The 15,934-nt window shown below is 35.4% G+C and overlaps 2 protein-coding genes and 1 long non-coding RNA gene across 9 annotated transcripts; 2 read left to right on the plus strand and 1 right to left on the minus strand.

The window, feature by feature from the left end:
- Positions 1-1,067: 1,067 nt before the first annotated feature.
- Positions 1,068-8,707, plus strand: LOC105684791 (F-box only protein 28). 3 transcript variants are annotated; one of them, XM_048651032.1, is made up of 7 exons: positions 1,068-1,345; positions 2,980-3,162; positions 4,171-4,452; positions 4,552-4,800; positions 4,891-5,086; positions 5,221-5,585; positions 6,099-8,707. In XM_048651032.1, the coding sequence occupies exons 2-7, from the start codon at positions 3,151-3,153 to the stop codon at positions 6,504-6,506; spliced, it is 1,512 nt and encodes a 503-aa protein (XP_048506989.1). In that variant the 5' UTR covers positions 1,068-1,345; positions 2,980-3,150; the 3' UTR covers positions 6,507-8,707. The 3 variants fall into 3 exon arrangements, with proteins under 3 accessions (XP_048506989.1, XP_048506991.1, XP_012253848.2); XM_012398425.3 differs by having other exon boundaries at positions 1,072-1,345; positions 6,132-8,707; XM_048651034.1 differs by lacking the exon at positions 2,980-3,162 and having other exon boundaries at positions 1,069-1,345.
- LOC125500019 lies at positions 8,139-11,369 on the minus strand. The gene is made up of 3 exons (XR_007277193.1): positions 11,162-11,369; positions 11,041-11,092; positions 8,139-10,875 (listed from the first exon to the last, which is right to left on the minus strand). It is a non-coding gene; the product is annotated as an uncharacterized LOC125500019 (long non-coding RNA).
- LOC105685222 (max-like protein X) lies at positions 10,751-13,397 on the plus strand. 5 transcript variants are annotated; one of them, XM_012399140.3, is made up of 6 exons: positions 10,751-10,888; positions 11,031-11,113; positions 11,363-11,503; positions 11,611-11,990; positions 12,100-12,213; positions 12,363-13,397. In XM_012399140.3, the coding sequence occupies exons 2-6, from the start codon at positions 11,077-11,079 to the stop codon at positions 12,417-12,419; spliced, it is 729 nt and encodes a 242-aa protein (XP_012254563.1). In that variant the 5' UTR covers positions 10,751-10,888; positions 11,031-11,076; the 3' UTR covers positions 12,420-13,397. The 5 variants fall into 5 exon arrangements, with proteins under 5 accessions (XP_012254563.1, XP_020706427.1, XP_020706429.1 ...); XM_020850768.2 differs by having other exon boundaries at positions 11,366-11,503; XM_048651035.1 differs by lacking the exon at positions 10,751-10,888 and adding an exon at positions 10,948-10,966.
- The last annotated feature ends 2,537 nt before the right edge of the window (positions 13,398-15,934 follow it).

Here is a 15,934-nt window from a genome sequence, read left to right on the forward strand (position 1 = left end):
GTATATTTGCGAAATGATAAAAACAGTTTAATTGCGTACGTCAGACGAGTTTTTGAATACTCTCTCGTCTTGAATTCAAACATCTCACGACCGAAAGATATATGTATCATTGTTACACTTTAATAAGGACGGTTGGCATTTATCCAAATAATGCCAAGGCGTGTGTGACAATTCTAGAGGTTAAACTGTTTTATACATGGAACGGGTTTATTCGTTATCTTTTGTCCGGTATTATAATACACCAGTAAAAAATACATATTCTTATGATCATGTAGATATTTTGTCATCGTGATGGCCGTTTTGGATTTTGCTGTGATCTAGTCTGAGGAAAATTGCAGAACTACGCTTCCGTGGCACTCCGTATTTTTTTAGGGATGCGAAAAGATATATTTTCGGTATGCAAACTTCTCTCGTAATCGGAAAATTATGTTTCAGTTGAATTTCATCATCTGATAGTCTTTTAAAAAGTATGCTGTGGAGTGTTCCATGTATTTCGGGTCATGGGTTTGCTCTTGGGACAGCGTCTGATACCCTGAAAAATACTTCTTCGAAAATTGTTCCACATCGAAAATTGGCTGAAACATGATTCATTTTACAATAAGAAAAACGAATGAAATGGAAGAAATTAATTTTGTCATCGTTAGAAATCTGCACAATCATCTGTATCCTATGAAGTACGGAGTTCCTATGTATACATGGATTCGGTGCCTCATAATTTGCTTTTCCGGGGTGCATAGATTTGAACCCCAAAATAAAACTACAATAATATTCAAAAATACGGAAAAAGTTGCTTGAATAAGAGATATCGAGTACTACGTAAAAAGGGGCCCGCATGCAGTGTATCGCAATATCCTAAAATGTGCAAGCAATATCCTAAATATTGGTTGTTACGAAACCGGCATGACATTTGAATCATTCGAACGCAAGCGGTTGGTCATCGGATGCATTAAAGTCTCTAGAATATGCGCACGGATCTATTTTGTTCGGAATTTGGTAGCACTGCAGAGATCGTGTTCGTTAGGTAAAAAGAGCGATTCGGAGGGTGAGCTGCTAGAAATAAGCGCGTATCTGACTAATGAGTCTGCGCATTCCGCGTTTGCAGTTGCACGGTTGATTGTGATTTGCCCGACAGTTTGGGGCTCCGTGGAAAATTGGAAATTCATCATTGAGAGTCCGCACTATTCGCTATCTCATTAGTATAGCCCGTTCAAGTTACGAGATTAAGAATAATCGCGGGGTTAACAAATATCAAGGAAACTAACCAGGGAGTACGGTAAAGTAAGGGAGGCCGTCAAAATGTCGTTGGAAACAGCAACGCAGATGCAGTGATCAATTTCTGTTTGGGGTATGTAACGATACCTACGACCATTTTCGAACAAACTTCTCGAGTATCCTTTCGCCTAGATTATATCATTTTGCAATTCAATGTTCAATTAGTTCGTTCACTATTTCTAAACCAACTAACAAGCTCCGTCTAACGCCAAACTGCACTAAGTCTTTCATAACTAACGATTATATCGATTCAATGTTTGTGTTTATTTTGTCTAGTCTAATATAAAGATAAATATGTTGTATTATTTTTATGGCGGTAAAAGCCATAGAGTTAAAATTTTGCCAAGTCTTCTTACGTAGCAACTATCGTATTTTCGGTCATGCCGTATCATGTTTCAAGACATCTTCATCAACAATAATTACCCATATGCCCGTCGTAGCTTTCGCGTACAACGTACGAAAAGTTTCACATTTTCTAGGATACCCTTGTCACTCCGAAAAGAGAATATTTCTGGTTCATGTGTTCATTAATTTCCCTTCAATATCAGCCAATATTATACAATCGGTTTCGAATTAATTGCCTATTAATACTTTTTTATCTCAATTATACTTCAATCTTTTGATACAATCACTTATCCTTTGGTCTATATGAAAATATACCAGTGAAAAATGCATCTCAAACTTTGCATAATTTATTCGACCAAATCAATTATCAATTGTTCTTCATATGATGCTTTTCACTGAAATTCGTGTAACAAAGGCAGGGATGTTATGAACTTGAATAAAAAGGAATTAGTGGAGAATTTGAGCCTCTGATAAGACCTTCCATCAAGAATGTTGTGTTAATTTCATACATTGAGAAAAAATAACCGAGCCCATTGCTGCTTCATTTGCATAAAAAATATCATTTCTCATAAATCTTTTATTTTTGCTTGAGTACATTTTTTTTTTACTAAAACACTTGCTGTGGACATTTGTGTTTATTCTTTGACGGGTAAGGTCTAGGAACTGGAATTTATGTCTTATATTCAGGAGAAATAGTCAACTGATGTAAGAGCTTCTAACAACAATTTATACACCGAACAAAAGTAAGCTATTGTTTGCACGACTTTGTCTTAATGAAGTGGATGTTGTGTACAAGATGCTGGATCATTGCCATTGCGGAGGATATTATTAATATCAAGTTATATTTGTTTGGAATCCTAATGCGCAGTCCCTAGATTTGTAACTGTAATAAGCAAATTGCCCATTTGTTTTCTTTGTGTTACCCAAAAAATTACAGCCACGCTTCACTCAGATCTCAGGCGATGGTTGTGAATTACAACAGTACACTAAGCAAGCAGCTTTTTCAATCTTGCTCGTCGCAGGTCCTTCTAAACATTTATCTGAATTGTAATTGTATCTGAAATAACACTGTATTATCAGAATTGTACTTTCTATTGTAATAATTGGTTACTAATCCACATTATTTATTTAACAATGCATTGTGAAATATTCCTTATTGTTACTGAAATCATTTCTCTACACATTGGTATCCCTACAATAATCACGTGATATGGTTTTTCATGAAAGGAACTTGAAATGCTTTATAAGAATATTTCAAGTCTAAATAAACTAGGATTGATTATTCCGTTAACTGTGATATTACGCGTGATGTTCAGTTTTTCATATGTCATTGATGACACGAGAAACACAAATTATTTGTAGCAAAACAAGGGGTCGCTGACAGCAACAATTTGAACCAGAAGATTAAACAAGCTGCTGGCAGTATATTGAGGCCTGGAGATATTAGCCAAGCTGGCATAGATCTTCAGAAGCTATGGCTACTGCTGCTAAGGGGCGAATCGGCCAAGTCTTTGCCTGGCAGAAATCATCCAGATGGAACTTCTAGTAACACAGAACAATTTTTCAGTTTATGTATCCATATTTAAAATATGATGTTGGGCTCTTACATTACAAAACTATCTCTATATTTTGCCGGGCAAACTTGCACTTTTCCAAACTCTGAGGCAATATTACGCGTTCAACTTATCTTTAGTTTCAAATCTTAATTTGCCCGTAAGATTCTTTGGTACTAAATAGACAGTTGTTATGAATTCATAATCTCAGCAATCCTTCGTATGTAAAAATCAACTCTCAAGATTATTCGCTATAAAGTGTAATATTTTGCAACTTTCACTTTACTCATGGGCAGTTAACTATTTGTGTTAAACATACCTTGAATGGAGAAAAAACAATTTTACCTTTCATGCAGAATCTCATGAATACAAAACTTGAATTGGAGCACTTAAAAAGAACATGTGGAGATCTCAAACCATTTGACTGGAATTTGATGGATTGAAATACAATGAAATGATATGCTATCAATCACTGCTTTTTTCAAAGCACGCATCGACCTGGTATAATTACTGCTATTGGCAATGTGCATCCAGAAATATTATCTTGTTATAATAGTCGTCGCTCTTTTTCTCATGCTCATGCATTATCCTGCACAGCATCATCAAGCTCTCTTAAACACGCTATAGAAAGGAGTAGTTACATTGATATTCACAAAAATATCATGAATTTTGGGGTCTCAATTCAGGGCAGCAAAATTCTATGAGAAAAAATTGTGTGCAATTCACAATAAACTGTATACGTCTGAAATTTGTTCTTCTCTTAGCATGGGGTAGATTTTCAACTACCCCCTGCTTGGAAGATACATAACTTTACAAATGAGTGTGGCATCAGGAAAAGTGAGCCTAATTGATTTGGATCTTCAATGAAGCTAAATAGATCTAGTATCACTTGCTCAAAATGCAGAAATTGCATTATAGATAATTTTAAACTAAATAGGCGTCTCGATAAATCGGTGCTATTTCACTTTGAAGTTGAATTTATTTACAAAATCACTTTTAGGTACCTGACGAAGTGCGTGGTTCTACGCTGGGAAAAATGGTGTCTACTCGTCAGATGAGCATTGTGGGCAGCAGTAGCAATGTGGGCACTGTGGGTGATAGTATCGGCGATGCTGGAACAGCTCGTAGACATCAGGTGCAGCCACAACCAGGATCATCAACCGTGGTCCCAGTTGCAGAAACCACTACTATGAGACATACTAATCTTTTAGATCTACCTGTGGAAATTATGGAGAAAATTTTTAGCTACTTAGATTTCAACACCATTGCCCGCTTACGTCCCGTACGTGTTTTATTCCAAACATGTATTTCATGACATCAGTGTTGCAGATAATTTAAAGTATCAATACAATAATCATGCAATAATTAATCTACTTATTAGGTTTGCCATCAAATGGATCGAGTATGCGGGTCTATTCTCAGCTCAACTTTTCAACGGCTCCAAACGCAAATGCTTAGTCGTTTTCAAGCTATTAAAGCACAAATGCCGCGACGTGAATCTGCTCGACGCAATCACCCATTGGCCTGCGAGTCCGATATCATAGAAACGCTACACATGCGTCTTACTCTGCTGCAAATGACTTTTGGAAAGCACATAGAACGTAAACATTGCTGTTTCTTCCCAGGAGAGGTATTCTGGAGTCCAAATTAGCATACATTTTCATGTATCAAACGAACAAACAAGAAGATGGAGAATTCTAGTGAACTATTTTTGTTCCAGATTTTGGATGAAGTCTATCGGATCTTGTTATACGTACAAGTAACGCCAAAATTGGCCAGACCCTATAAAGTGACCGACGAATTGTTTGACCTCAGTACAATGGCCATGGAATACTTCAAGGAGCGCTTGGAGCCAACGCTTCCAGAAATCCCATACTTTGGCACTGATTTCTTGGATCTTGCTGGCACATTTTCCTGTGAGTTATTAATGATGAATTAAAACTACTCAAACTCTTGTTTTCTAGATGCCTGCTTTGCTGCTAGATTTCCATTGTTGCAAGCTTTGTGTGTACGAGTTTGGTAAGTTTCTGTAATGATAATTGGATTCCAGCGCCTAGTAATGTGAGCAAACCATTCATGTGCCTGGACTCAGCACCCATGAGTGTTGGAGGAGGTAAAGGTGGCAGAAGTAGCGGAGGGGTTGGCTCACCCCCGCACTCTTCTGATGATCCGGGCTTGTTGGAATCTAATGTCGTACCTCCACAGTCTAATATGGTTCTGCGGAAACGTATACGAAAAATAAAACAAGGAATGAAACGATACAACAGCCAACTCACACTAATGCGTAGAGATTTGCGCGGCTGCAAGGCGAAAATAGCTGAGCAACAAAAACAAATAGTAGAATATGCAAGCAGGCTTGATGATAATGATAAGAAGAATGAAGAGACGTCTCGGAAGTTTAGCACTCTTTTACAGGTATGGTCATAACTATTAGCTTGCCAATAGGCTTGATAAAAATATATATTTTATACTAATATAATCAAAAATCAGCAGATATGTGTAATGTTTGACGGTGCGACTTGTGAATGTCAAATCGTAACAATGAATTAATTACACAAATGTGCTGATTTCTAATTGTGTTCTAATTAACTGAAACTTTTGGAGTTTGTAAATATATATCTACTTAAATTGAAGTTCTAGTATTGTATCGATACAAGCCTGCAAAGCAATTATACGAGAAAGTGGTTGGTCTCTTGCTCAAATATTCCACATGTTATTGATGTGATAAAGTCATTTTCATGTAATACAAATTGTGATCAAACTTAACAAATAGCTAACACAAATTGAAAATTAAATCAAATTACCGAGGGTACAATAATTTCATGATTACTGAAAATCCATAGCCAGCAATTGTATTTATTGATCATCTGAATGTTGTGACACATACTTACCAAAATTATTTAGTTGTATGAGCGTACAATTTCTCAGGATCATCAACTCTGTCACGTGAATATTCTACAGGAACTGAACAAGTGCAAGACAGAGTTACAATATTGGCGTTCCAAATCACCGGCGATCCCGGCATGTCTTGGCTGCGGACAATCGATGCCTTTACCGAGTGAGGATTTGCAAGCTCTGGCTAATCAAGGTGTATTACCTGAGGCATTAGGAGAATCTCTGGATTTTGTGCCAATAGCAGAGGCTCACAGTCCGACAGAGATGGTGTCACCAGTGATTTTGACTCATCCGGTTCTTACTGAAATGGCCCCGCCTAAAGCGCCGGCACCATCCGGAATATCGAAGCGGAAATCTTCTGCTGAAGAGATGCCCAGCGATTCATCTAAGAAGCCACGACGTTCGTCTAAAACTCGTCAGGCTAAGCGCTCAAAAATCTAAACCAATCCTGATCATGGTACAAATACCTAACCAACATCTTGTTTATAGTTGACCTGTGGTAATGAAGGTTCTGTATATTGTTATGATGATGAGTTTTGACAGATTGTACCAATTACTCCATTTCGATCATAGCATCACAATCAAGAGCTCCTTAGCAGTAGTTCGATTGGGTGTAGCATCATGAGAGTAATAGTTAAAAATGTCATGTGATTTTAGAACGTATCCATTCATTTGGATGTTACAACAGTATACTGTAGACCTCACTATCCAAGTGTGGCTAGTATGCTTATCTCGTCTCAAATCAAATGTTATCGTAACATAATATATACAGACTTTGTTCAGGTCCTCCTTAAAGAAAACAATATTATTATCAAGGCACCCGATGAAATTAGAGAGATATCAATAGACGAATAATTTGAATTTTCATGAATTGCTTTCAAGCAATATTGAATGTCCATGAAATTATGTTTGCAAATTACACATGTAATATTTACATTACACTTATTGTCTAACGCCTTTCAAAAAAGTTCATCGATAAAAGCGTTCAACATGAAAGCATTACAGGAATTTCCAATTTAGCCGTGAGTTTTTTGTTTTATCTGGCAATAACCGTGCACCGGATTTCAGTTGATTTTCAGTGTGGTATATACATTTTTTTTTTTTATTTAGGATGTAGTGTGAGCCTTTATCTCTAAGAAGTTTAATCGAACACTTAGGACAATATGGGAATGGCCACATCTATAAAATTATAATGCGAGCCTTGTTAAACTATAAATGTACGGAAATTACGATAAAGGTCGAATGTCCATTAAATCCACGACACCACGCCTTTCTGTTTCTTTTATCGTTAATTTTTTACACACAGTTGCCATTATAACTGCGGGTGTCCAACAACGTGATTTACTTGCGTAGCTTTGTTCTGCCTTTCTGAATATAGAAAATTTTCAGTTAAATTTATTACGAAAGATCTATTTTACTTGAAGGTTGACAAAATCTGGATACCTTACACGCTAAAGTCAGACAATTCAAATAATGGTTTATTGAATTAGGTACTTATGACAAGAGCAAAACTTGATCATGATTTTGTAGGAATTTTCCTGCAAACTGTTGTATTGGTTACCGGCATTGATCGAAGTATTTTCTCAAAGTAATGATTAGTACCGGAGGCTTGAGTGAGAAAGATATTTCAGTAAATTTAGTGACATAAATCCACAGTTTACTCAGTTTCATTGACTTGAAATGTTTATTTTATTGAGTTGAAAGCAGATCACAAGCCGAATCTATTTACCCGCAATACGGCGCTTCATTATTGCAAATGAAGTATTACAGTCGCAATTTTTTTATTTCATTCAGCAAATGATTTTGAATACAAATCGATAAAAATCTTCAGCAACGCAATTTCTCTGGTACTATTAATGTCAAAGATAGGGGCTGTACTTAATACTAGGGTACATGCAATTCATGAGGTATAATTTACTTCCAAATTTAATTTTATTACAAATTTAAATAACATTTTAGCTTGATATCAATCTGTGACTGATTTTCGTTGCTCTCAATTTATATATGAATTCATTGGTTCAAACAGAATTGTGAATGTTATAGAAGACAATGCAATCAAAATATTTGAGAGTATTAATTTTTGTTACTAGTCTCGACGATGCAATCTGAGCATATTTTTCAGACAGAGTGCCCTGGATACCCCTGCTGAAGGTTAGAGTATTCCGATGTTGGGAGGTATATTGGTGACTGGTCTAATCAACTACTTTTGCCTGTCGAGAATACAGACTTTCTGTAAACGCAGAACTTTGCACTCACTCAAGTATGTCTCAAATGTTCTGCGGTAGTTAGAAGTCGTTTTTGCAATTACTCTGAATGTATGATAATATAGAACAGTTAATTATTTGTCTATTTTGCACTGATCACCCACGATAATTAATCTCAAAAAGTAATAGAGTTAGTATTTGTGAGTTATTATGATTGATCATTACAATAAGATAAATTGAATATTGATAATAAATAACAATAAATCTACTTTATATTTATAGGTATATAGATGGTGCCTGCTACAAAAGGCCATGGAGCATTTTAGTTTAAAATCTAATGGAACAATAAGATATAATAATTAATAATAAAATAATTATCGAAATATATAATTTTTTATCGATGTCAAACGAGAAATAAAACAAAAGGTGAAAACTAAATTTTGAAGTGATTAAATTTTATTACTATTTGTAATGTTTATCGATTCAATCGCGGATAAGTGACCTTTATTCATATGAATTTACGTCCAGTGTTTTTCAGTACCGAAACATGAATTTTACCTAGTGTTTCGCAACAAGATTTCAGAGACCAGGGAGGAATAAACACCAGATAAAGTTGAACTTATTATAATTGCATACACATACCTATGTTCTGATCACAACTTCAGAATTGATTCATTTAAATGGCTGATTTCATTTAAACACCACAGAAAAAGCAATTAGCAATAGATCGATACATGCAGTTCGCATTTTTGCTTCACTTTGTGAGAAGTCTATTTAATGCCTATTTATGATTTATTCTTTGTTCATTACGATCAATCAATATTTTCAATGACGTGTTAGCAACAGAATAATAACTCTCCCTGATTAACATGAGTTGTTTCCACGCATGCCTTATGACATCCTTTATCATATTACATAATTTTAGACATGCAATGTGATGAAAATCAGGTTTCTATTACATTTGCTTGCCACAAACCATGCACGAATATTTGAGTCTCACATTCCAATTTGTACTAGCCAAATGTAATCATTTGTTGCGTAATTTAATATTGATAAAAACTTTTGGGTCTACCCAATACTGGCGTCTTGAACTACTATTAGAGCAGTAGCATTGACTTCACAATACATATGTGCATAAATTAGGGTTCCCCTATTAAGGGGTTGGAAATTTTTTTTCTTATCACCCGCCAAACCTGTTTCTAGTCACAAGGAGTTCGTTTTTTTTTTCTTTTTAATGTCAAGATACTAATTGTAAAGCTAATGGGAACACATGCTTCATCAGCCTGTATTCGCAAAAATGGGACCCTGTGCGAAAATATTAGCGATAGCGATAATGTTCATTTTTGACTTCATTTACTATCCAAAAATAAAATTTCACCATTTTTTCAATGTGAAACTAATTCAAATGTGACTAATTATCATTAAGGTGATAATTTATGGAATCACGAAGGATAATATCAATCACACCTGATGCCATAAGTTTCTGAGCAATTTTTTATCGATTAAAAAAAAATATTATAAGAATAAATAAAATGTTTGATTGCTGTCTCATTCTCGTTCTAATAAAAATATAAGCTAAGTGGACTGTGTTTCCATTGGCCTAGGGTCTGACAGTGAAAAAACAATTTATCTATTAAACTGGGTTTGGCAGCAAAGGACCATCCTAATGATCAGGTTTTACCTGCAACTAGTACATGATAAATGTGTTTGAAATAGGACTAAATAGTAATTACATGATCACAAGTAGAAATTAGCAATAACTTAGAATGTGTGTCACTGGGGGATATGATGGTATCCCAAAATGTTTGATATGCACTGAGGCAGTGTCTCCAATAATCAAATCGCACTATACCATCTGACATATTGAGACATAGGAAGAACAGCATTGGCATATTGCTGTGTTGTATGGTGGTCAAATTATTATATTAAAAGCTGAAATTCAAAATTAATGGCTAATGTGAACTGATTGAGCAATTATGACTATCAAAGACAAATATTCAGATTCCTGTGTAAAAATAAACAAGAGACAAAGTAGAAATAAATAATCATATCTGTTTCATGTGTATAATGAAGCAGGAATATAAATGTATATATCAGATACACCATATGTCAGACATTAATTCAATGTAATATTGCCTCAATTTATACTAATGAGTATGACACAAGTCAGTGACACTATTTATTGCAGTTATTCATCTTCTGTATGGCGCGATCAAGTGACCAAAGAAGGATGAAGGATTTCTTCAAAAATTGTCACTGATTAGTGATTGGTAGAAATAAAAACACATGATATCGGATAAATTTTTCTTATAGAGATTTGATAAAGATGAGATAGTTGTCATACATAACTGGGTAACTCCTGAACGATTTCAGTCACTTTCAGCTTTCAGTTTAAAGCTCAATGAGCTACATCTTCTGTCATAAGTGATCATAATCGTCTGCTAGTCGAGCACGTGGTTTTGTTTGACAGTTCATGGAGTGAATAGTCGACATCGTGGATACTCGTGGTCTCACTCGGTGATCGCGATCCACGCGTTTATTACCGACGAAAGCTTTTTCTTTAAAATGGCGTATGACGTGTGAGATTTCTTGACGACTCCGTTTCTCTAAAAACGCAAGGTTAACCAATTTTTTTAACGCATATCATCGTATTTTTATTACTAAATTCTTGAATATCTAACTAGCTTAACACTTTTGGTACGTGTTTTTATCTTCAAGCGAAATTGCTAATTCTGAGGTTATCAATATTCAATATCGATAGGTAAACCTACCCCCGTAAGTGCGTATGCCAAAATCATTTCAACACTATGGCTGATTCACCATCTAAAGAAGGATACGATAACCGTGAGTAATACTGATTATTTTTGAAACTGGTTATTTGGAAAAACTAACCATTACACCAAAGTTACTGAGTTCAATTTGCATCATAGATGTGAGAAATATTTGCATTTATCCTTGCATTTGTCGAGGAGGGTACAATGTATGCTCTTACTGGACCACCTTATTTCAATCATTCATTTAACTTTTGGTGCCAGAAATTGTATGACCACTATCTCTCAAGGCTGTACTTCAAAAATGTTGTTTTGCTTCTAGAAGGAATGGCGATGCGCAGTGGAGGAGGATCTGACGGAGATTTGAAACTGGAACCATCTAGTCCTACTGAAAGATATACGTTTTCTCGATGTAGTAGCACTGGATCCATTAATACGCCATCTTCATCAGCGCATAACACTGGTAACACAATGCAAAAGAATTTCTATAGTAACTGCAACTCTGCAGAGGCATGTCCCAGTGGTGACAAATAAAGTTCTTAGTTTTCCTCGGTTTGTAAAATTTCACAGAAGATGAAGACAGCGACAATAAGAACTGTACAATTAGCTATAAAGAGCGTCGCAGAGAAGCTCACACACAGGCGGAGCAAAAGCGGAGGGATGCCATAAAGAAAGGATACGATTCTCTCCAGGATTTGGTTCCAACTTGCCAGCATACAGATTCATCAGGATACAAACTCTCCAAAGCCACAGTTCTTCAGAAGTCAATCGATTACATTCAGTTCCTGTTACAACAGAAGAAAAAGCAAGAGGAAGAACGTAATGCTCTTCGTAAAGAAGTCGTTGCGCTCAGAATAATGCAAGCCAATTATGAACAGATTGTTAAAGCGCATCAAACACAACCTGGTCATGCTGAGGCACGCATATCTGATGAAGCTAAATTCCAAGTGGTAATTAGATTTATACCTATACTTAGTCATATCTCACACTTTTGATATATGTTGAAAGTATCTGCCACTCTCCAATGTCTCCAAGCCTATGTTTTAAAATAATCCTCAGTTTCGGGCAATTATGGACCGGCTATTTCAAACCTTCAGCAATGTATCTGTAGCCAACTTTGCCGAGCTATCAGCCTGTGTATTTAGCTGGCTAGAAGAATATTGTAAGCCACAGGTAAGATTTAAATACAGTACTCGCAAGTTTTTAGCATGCTGATCTGGGTCTCAGAGACCTGAAAATCTGATGAAAAACAGCAGTTAAATTGAAGCATATACAACTATTCCGCTTCCATAGTTTTTTAATCAAATGATTTCAACTTACAGACTCTTCGGGAAGTTGTAATATCCGTTCTACAGCAGTTCAACAATCCTATCAGCTAGTCAATGGTGGAATATAACTCGAAATTACATTTATGCTTCCGGTTGTTAATTATTGATCTTGAAGTATAATTCAAATTCGAATACAAGCCATTCCAATGCACTTCTGTGATCCATGATGGAAGCTACATAAAAATAACCTTAGTTACCAGATTGTACCGTTACATATGTATATACGTTATACCGTCACTCTTGTTTTTTTTCAAGTAATGGAGAATAAACCTTTCATCGTTTTAAATGTTGCGACGATAAGTTTTTACTCTTACATGGCAGAATATGGAATTCATCATAGATAACATTCAATATTTTTTTATTGACATGAGAATATTCGATGGTGTCGAAGCAAAGAAAGATGACAGCAGAGTGCAGAAGCCATCAGAATTAAAAATCCCGTCGTTGTAGGGAATATAGATTCAAGACAGATTTCCATTTCTTGAGAGTGACAATAATAAATGTTACTATGTTTATAGAATAGGGATTACATTAAGTACACGAAAAACAAATAAAGCGGGTTCAAATCTGTTTCACTGAACTATGAAAAAGGGGATCACCATGTTCAAATATAGATACCAAGTAAAAACCAACTAAATAGTTTATTCAATTGGGATTTGCAAGGTGTAGCGAACAATATAAAAGAAGAGGAACAGAAATGCACACGGTTATCCAAAGATCGCGATTATTTCGCCTTTATTTGTAAAATAATTTCAAAGAACTTCAGTTGCCAATAAACTGTAGAAATTTACAGACTTTTTCAGATAACGAATTCTGTATCACCTTCTTATAACTACACAGATGATTTCAGATATTTTCAGAAGTTTTTCTTCTACTCATATTACATAGATCTATTTTATTTAAGTAACTGCGTTTTATGTGCGCGCATATACTTATATACATATATATATATACACAAGGAATAGCTGCGCTATTCTTTGTTTCAGTCAAAAATAAAAATGTTACAATAAAACACAATAATCCTGATAATTTTTATTGTTCGCATCATGTCCAAGCTTTGACGAATGATTTTATCATTTGGGAAACATTTATATGAACACTTTTCAGATTATAGGTGTTCCTGAAGTACCAGTGCCATAAAGACCGAGTGAACAAATGCAGATATGCCTACCGAAATAGGCTCGGAGATAGGATTCTATGGGGAAATGGAGAAATCAGGAACTAGGGCGATTAATCAACGAATAGGCTTGTAATGACGATAATTTACCGTGAAAGTTTTGTAATTTAATTTCTCTCTGGAGAGGATAGTATCCGTCGAGTGTCGTGGAGCAGAATTCACAATTAAGGAGGAGCAAGAACTCGATGTAAATGGATAGCACACGTGCCGTCAAGACAATTATTTCCCAGAGAGAACAGTTTATTTCTAGTTGGATGAATGCAATGTTGGATATGACGAATGGATCATTCTCTCGTGTCCAATAAATTTTGATTAACTGAATAATAAACCTTTCAGAGCATTTTTATGAGTCGATTAAATCCGCTAATAACAGCCGTAAAAGCTTTGTCCGACATATACAAATATTCGATCCGCCATGTCTCTACGCTTAACCGGATAACAGTGAATGAATCATAACATTCTCTTTGTTTGTTGAAAAGTTTCATTGAAATTTATCGCGATAGAAGACGCATAATTTTGACGAAAACCATTCAACTTACCAAACGATGTAGCTCCGTGGGTCGACTATGGCTGACGAAACATGGCCCCTACTACTGCCGAAATGTACATCATTTACTTTCCTATGAAGTCCTGGATAACTGCGTGCTTCCGGAATTTTATTTGTTTTCAGAATTTAAAAAAATGAATTTTGATACGAAGACATTTATATGCGCATATGTATAGCTTTGCACAAATTGAATAATGATAAAGTGAATTCGCAGTAGTACAGATATTGTTTGGTCAGCCACAGATACCAGATACAGGAGTAACCAATTGCGTCTAATTTATAGTTCCACAACTCACCATATATTTACGAGTCTAATGAGCTTTTACTATTCCCAACCCTGACATTTCTTTAACTCCCTACAGTACATAAATTATCACATTTACGTTTGGCACTGGTAAGAGATACTTATATGATGGGACATTCGTAAGTTATGCGTATACTGTTGAAATTTTGTTAGTCATTCGGCACTTCGTACGACGGAATGCTCGATGAGTCGTATTTCCTTCGAATGAGAATTCAGAAAGAGAACCAGTTGAGTCTCAGATGGTTTTTTTCTTTTAAATTTGATACGTCGATAACCCACAGAGGAGTATTTTATTTTGAAAATTTTACACGCAACGCATAGGAATTTTTTGATTTTTATTTTTGATGTTTTTTATCTAACAGAAATTTTCATCGTATGAATGTATGTAAATAAACGCTTATACCTATAGCTGCGTAACTTCCATCATGCCATTTGTAAAATAATTAACGAGCTTTCGGAAAATTGTCGATACGCCGTTATCTAGGCTATTATAAGTACCTATATGATATCGACGCAAAAAAGTAAAGGGATGTTGGTTATTTCACAATTATATGCAATCGATTATATCGATCGACTCTCCCGGACTATGTACTCATATAATGACCATGATACTCAGCGCTGTATCTCGTTATTTTTATGGGATACGATTATTAATTTTTTCTTTCTAGTGACCAAACGAAATACCATAGATATATTGAACGCGCGTAACATTGCGAACTATACTGAAATTTTCTTCAACCGAACAAGAATAATTCTCCTAACAGAAAATATTGTATTTCAGATTTTTGTATTCAAATGTGAACAAATTATCATAATATCCATTTGTACTGAAATCATCCTAGTGATGAGAGAAGCTCATCTGCTGCACCGTAATACCGATCGTCCGGACGAGCGTGTTATATTTGTCGCGCGTCACAGTCTATAAGGATGAATTTGAAGATTGGATCTACAGATCGCTCGTGCGGTTGACCGACAATTTCTCAGAGGTCGATGAAGGGTCTGTTTTACCATCAAACGCAGAGGGCGCTTTGGGCTGGTACTCTTATTTTGCGACTTAATACCCTATGACTCTGACTTTTCGCAACTTGTCCGATCTGGTTCAATATATCTATGGAAATACTGTAATACTTTTCAATGTTCACTTCCACTGTCCATTGACTTTCAATGGCGAATTTCATCGCGAATATCATTTAATTACATGACGTATGTAGACCGTACATCAAAATAAAAATATTCAATATTAATGGTTTTCCTATGATTTCAATGAATGAAAATATGCAGCTCACGTTATTTTTCATTTTATATTCAGCTCTTAAATATTGAGATGAAATGTTAGTCAATTACCATTCATCGTTTCATTAATTGAAGACTTATCACATGCTGTACCTCATCAGGCAACCTACTCATACATAAGTACTACACGAACGATGACTTGTTTTTAATTGTCTGTAGAAATAGTATTCCAATTCTCATTTTATGATTATTTCTATTCATCGCTCAAAAATAACTGGTATAACGTGTAATTAGTAAATTCAAGG

The sequence above is a fragment of the Athalia rosae genome, chromosome 2 (genome assembly GCF_917208135.1).
Source record: "Athalia rosae chromosome 2, iyAthRosa1.1, whole genome shotgun sequence".
In the NCBI taxonomy this organism is placed as follows: domain Eukaryota; kingdom Metazoa; phylum Arthropoda; class Insecta; order Hymenoptera; family Athaliidae; genus Athalia; species Athalia rosae.